Source organism: Ptychodera flava, chromosome 6 (assembly GCF_041260155.1).
Source record: "Ptychodera flava strain L36383 chromosome 6, AS_Pfla_20210202, whole genome shotgun sequence".
Taxonomy (NCBI): domain Eukaryota; kingdom Metazoa; phylum Hemichordata; class Enteropneusta; family Ptychoderidae; genus Ptychodera; species Ptychodera flava.
The window spans coordinates 31634982-31640374 of NC_091933.1; the positions used below are offsets into that span (position 1 = coordinate 31634982).

Genomic DNA, 5393 nt, shown 5'->3' on the forward strand with positions numbered 1-5393 from the left:
GCCGAATGTCCATAATTGAAGGTAGAGACAGATTAGGTGATGGACGGTGACAAATCAACGGGACGGTAGCTATATTTTTAATTTTTTTTTTCTATCTTTTTGTTGTCCTTGTTAACTACGCATTCTTGTTCAACTCCCCATAGTATGTTGAAACACTCACTATTTCCCAAATAGCTTGTTAGCGCAGCGTCTGTAAAATGCACTTTTGCTGTTTACATTTTGATTCAAGATCAGTCAAGTTCAAGACTAAAATCCATTCGTCAACAATAACAAGGCAATTTACACATGTAAATGCTGAGTTGACAAGCTGAATACTGTGTATCTCAACATGCCTTTGGAAGAAGAGCAAGAAACTGTAGTTGACATTAAAAACAAACACCGTGAAAATTCATCGAAAGTTATTGCCCCATCAAGATGCCGATGTCCAACATTTGAACTGCAGCCACAGTCCTGAGTGGCCAATTCAGCTACACTTTTATTGTAAAATACGTAACAACCGCTTCACAACTATAATTATAGAATGGGCCATGCATTTACACAAGAAACAAACCTTTTGATATACCTCTGTAACTTCATGGGTGACTTGATTATTGTGCTTTTGTTGGTAAATAAAGTGAGTGGTAGCATCTTTCGTTAAAAAGCACGGTAAAATATTATTCAAAGGCGTATTGTCAGTTCAATTTAAAATTATTCCAAACTGATTTTGACGATTTATACCAAATCATCACTCCAACACGTTGAAAAGATTGAAGCATGCTATTACGCGATTTAACATTTTTCTTAATCATAAGATTAAACTTTCCACATGTTAAGTTGGAGCCTGTAAAGTGCGGGCATTTCATCATTCATATGCACTGCGAGAGAAATGTTTTGAAATAGATAAGGGACCGTTCATTTTAACTTGGGGTGTTTTTCGTGACGGGTCATCTCAGGAAAGAGTAGAGGGCGGAAATCACATTAAAAATAAAAGTTATAAACAATTTTTCCCTTTAATCCAGCGACAACGCCAAGGGCACATTTTCTATGGGTATATCATAGGTGTTTTGTCTGCGTTAATGGATGTCGGAAAGTGAAACTGAAAGGAAATATTTGCACCTGTTCAAAGACGTTTTGTTCAAATACCTCCTGAATATGTGTCATTAATAATATAATAAACCTATAGTCATCAAATACAGATGGTGGTGGCGACGAGAACGTTCTCCATACTCTAATAAGAAGTGGTTGACGTGCAAGCCATTATAAATATGGAGTTTTATCCTGACTCAGATTGACTTTAGGTATTCAATATAGCCAACCTTGTTCATGGAGATCTGTCAAATTTTAATGATTTGCATAAGCTGTGTAGTTTTTTGACCATAAATGGGGATCATCTTCGGGAATGTTGCCATGGTTTCAGGTCATTGAGCGATGATAAAAAAAGGTTCGGCAGACAAAGTCAAACATAAATATGAGAATGCCGGTCCCTAATGTCTAACCCAATGAGCGACTGGCTCAAATTTTCGGACTTTCAAAAATGTCATATACTTAATGGTCTATACTTTTTAGATAATCTAGTTTTATGCCTATAGAGAACATTAACTTTCGCATTTTAGTTCATTTTTATCTTTATGAAGACGAAAATCTCAAATATTGTCTATGACGTTGAGCCGAGAACTTGAAAATGGTGGCATGTTGAATTTCAAATACGGGTAAATTCAAAGATATTAGCTTTTCGCAATCAAAGAAATTTATAAAATTTCCGCCAATTTCTAATTTCTTAGTATGAAAGAAATTAGTTTTAAGTCTCCTTTGGCAAAGTACGGGCAAATGTTGAAAACTTTCGTCTGCATGATAGCTTTTATTAACCTGATGAATTCATGGTTGTACGGACTGCATTTTTACGCAGCATGGACAACTGTTTTGGTCGCTTTAAAAGGAACAACATCAAGGAATGATTCTTTGATCCGAATTTCCTCAGTGTTTCGATATTGTCTCAGTTGCCAATACGACGATAAAGAGTTGCTGGTATCGTGTTAGAGATCGAGTCGTAAGCGTTACCGAGAAGGATGTGCTGGTACCCGTCTGCCAGAAATGTCTGACAGAACGTGGCACCGTGGGATGAAAGTTCGTCATACTTTCTGAAGGTCTTCCCGTTAAATTTATAGACTATGGAATTGACATCGTAGGAGGTGCCATTGAAATGATTGGAGACAAGCAGGAACTGCTGCCCGTCCATTCGGAAAGGGCACGCCATTTCAGCGCCCACCGTGGCGATGGTCTTTTTCAGGTAGAATTTTCCTTCTCTCCATACGTACACAGGTGAGCGTTGAAAGTACTGCATCCCCGTCTTGTAGTTGTACCGCTTGTTGACGAGGACCAGTATGTACATGTTTCCGGCGAAATGAAATGGTACAGAGCCCGTCGACACGTGGGGCTTGCGAATAGGTAATGTTTGGTGGTACGTAAACCTGGGAGCTGAAGGATCCGAGTTGAACTTGTAGATGGTAGTTGGGTTTGTCTTTTCGATGTCTGATTTGGTCAGTGACAAGTACAACTCCACACCGATAAAGAAACTTGACGACTGAGCGGTAGCCGTTTCCCTTATCATCTGCGTGTATCTAAAGTTCGCGCCATTCCACGTGTAGATCAGGTGATAGTTGTCCGGCCACAGCGCCATTGAGATGAAAGTCAACTGTCCGACTGTTGTACTCGTTGAAAAGCAGTGCAGATGTACAATCAGTTCCTTTATCACTGTCTCATTCCCGTCTTCAACAAATTCATTGCCATTCCACTTGTATGTGAAGAGTTTGGTGCCAAAATGCATCGACTGCTGCATGGCTATTATGTAGTGTCTACCGTCCATAGCGCAATAGTCACATTCTACCAGTTCCATCCCTCTAACGAGAGATTGAAGGTGGGCAAATTTCCCGTCGATCAATTTCATGACGTTGCACCTGTCGTCATACATGGGCATGGTCAAGTACGACGCACCGTCGACGGAGAACGCTGTCGCCGCTTCACTCCCCATCACCTGCTGAACTGGGGTGAAGTGTACGCTTACATCGTCGACTAAGCCAATACTAGTAGTGGTTTTTGCATTAGTTTGGAAAACTTGCCCTTTGGTGGACGCGTTCGGTTCCCCGTGATTTCCATGAATGTTTTGCGTGATAGGTATATACGGAATACTATTGGCGGCCGTTTCTACTGCGATGCTGTGCATCGTTGTTTTAGCCGGGTGAACAACACTGGCCTCGGTCGTGGACGTTTCAGTTGACTTTCCCTCGCTCAGTGGACTTTGTAGGCCGGAAAACGTATTGTTGGTGCCAGCATCCCATCTCAAGTGATGCCTCACCTGTTGCGTTGTGGCCAAATGCTCTTCGGCGGATGATGTCGAAGGCGCGTTTCCACTCTCCAACGGTGGCTGTCTCGAAATGATGGATATGCCTTTCTCGTACGGAACACCTAAGCTCCGAAACTCGATCGTTACCTCTTTTACCGAAGCACTTTCCGTAGGGACTTCCGCCGATGGTTCCGAATTATTTTCAGAAATGCTTGTTGCCGAGGGCTTCACGCGTTGTGGCGGTACGTATACCGGAAGGTCTTGACGTCGGGGTTGAAGAATTCTTGCCTTGGTCGTATCAAATTCTTGAACCCTTTGGGCAGAAATTTGACTTTCTGTGGTGGGTTGTTCAGGGGTGTTAGGTAAAATCCGCATAAGTTTCTCTTTCATGCCAACTCCGGGACGGTTTAGCGTCCGCGTGTGTAAAGCTTTGAAACTTGTAGGTGTTGAATACCCTACAGATGCTGTCAAAGATCTGCTATCTGCCCTTGAATGTATTGCATCCTCTTCATTTGTACTGGAAAGGGAACTTCGACCATTTATTAGCCGGCTGCCCGATGCTCTGTTGCTCATTTGCCTCTTCGTGTCTGTCATTGCACCGGTTTTTTGTACTGTTAATGACGTAGGCGGGCTAGTTGTTGATTTATTTGATGTTTCTATCGAAGTTTGACCATGATTGCGCTGACGACCCTGTTTCCCGAATGACAGCGATAACCCATCAGTGGCCCTATGGGGCAATTTGGTTTGCTCACTCGCCGACTGATAGGGCCTGCCTCCGTAAACAAATGTCCCATTGAAATTGCTGTTAAGTGGGTGAGTTTTATTATGATGTTCATGTCGTGCGTCAAATTGGCTCTCACTCAGTCTACCCGTTTGAAATACTGACCCAGATTCGCCAGCGACAGTACTAATTGGGTCATCGGCGTTTTCACTGAGTCCTGTGGTTGGTATTTTTCTACGAATAGTAGTTGGTGTTATCATTGCACTTGGAGGCGTTGATGTCATTCGGTTTATCTCTACGTTTCTGTTATCTGCCTGACTTGTGTTATCCGTCTCAATTGCTGACATCGACTGAGATTGAGCGAGTCGACCATAAACCGACGGGGTAGCTTGTCGCGCAAACTTCATATCTTCGTGGTTGCCGATACTTGTACCATGATGAGTCACTTTCCTTCCTTCAGGACTACTTGTTAGAGATTCAGAGCCAGTAATGTTTTCGCGGTTTCTGAAGCTCGGCATGTTGTCATGACCACGGGATGGAACTTCTCCATCACTACATCCTGTCAAGAAAACAAGGAACACAAAGTTCACGTCACCCGTTTAACACCGTAATCTTATATGTGTCCATATAATTTGAAAGGAGATTTTTGCCTGTTGCGCCTAATGGCCATGCTCTATAAATCGTTCATTCCATGTCATCATTTTTCTTTCCATAATTCAACCGATATATTCCGCGATTGGTGACTCCAAGCTGTTTTAATATTGTATTAAAAATGAATAGTGAAAACTCTGAGTCACCAGTAGACAGTTATCTTATGTGAGCAGGGCTCAAAATGTAAATGACGAAGTTTTGATGCGAAAGGCGGAACTCGCTAATTTAGGACTGGAATGTGACATTAGCGTGTCCGCTTCGTTACAATACATATCAGAGTGATTAAAAAGCGATGATATCTTTCATACCTTGTGCACTGGTGCTCTGCATATGCAGCGTTAACAAATCACGCAGCTGGCCCACTGTGTTATGAATTTCAGCTATCGCCTGTGTCTGCAGCTCCGTCAGCGATAGTAGTGCCGCCACGTTTTGCTCCGTGATCGCGCTGTTTTCAGCTAGCTGACCGAGCCGGTGTTCGTAAATTTCCATCATGTCCCTGCAGTGCACTCGTTTCTGCTTCGGCTTGCCTCCAGACCTGGAAGATTTCGCTGCACCGTTGATAGAAAACAGAAACGCCAGCATCAAAGAGAAGAAAACCACTATCACCTTCCCGTTAGCCATGACTCCCTCACATCTGGCGCGCGTGGTGGCTAGATTGACTGGCACTTACTGCGCCCACTAACACACTGTAATAATACCAGC

The 5393-nt window shown here is 42.9% G+C and overlaps 1 protein-coding gene across 1 annotated transcript; it reads right to left on the reverse strand.

Moving 5' to 3' along the window:
* Positions 1-451: 451 nt before the first annotated feature.
* LOC139135486 (platelet binding protein GspB-like) lies at positions 452-5393 on the reverse strand. Its single transcript, XM_070702884.1, has 2 exons — positions 5000-5393; positions 452-4599 (listed from the first exon to the last, which is right to left on the reverse strand). Exons 1-2 carry the CDS (start codon positions 5310-5312, stop codon positions 1973-1975), a joined length of 2940 nt encoding a protein of 979 aa, XP_070558985.1. The 5' UTR covers positions 5313-5393; the 3' UTR covers positions 452-1972.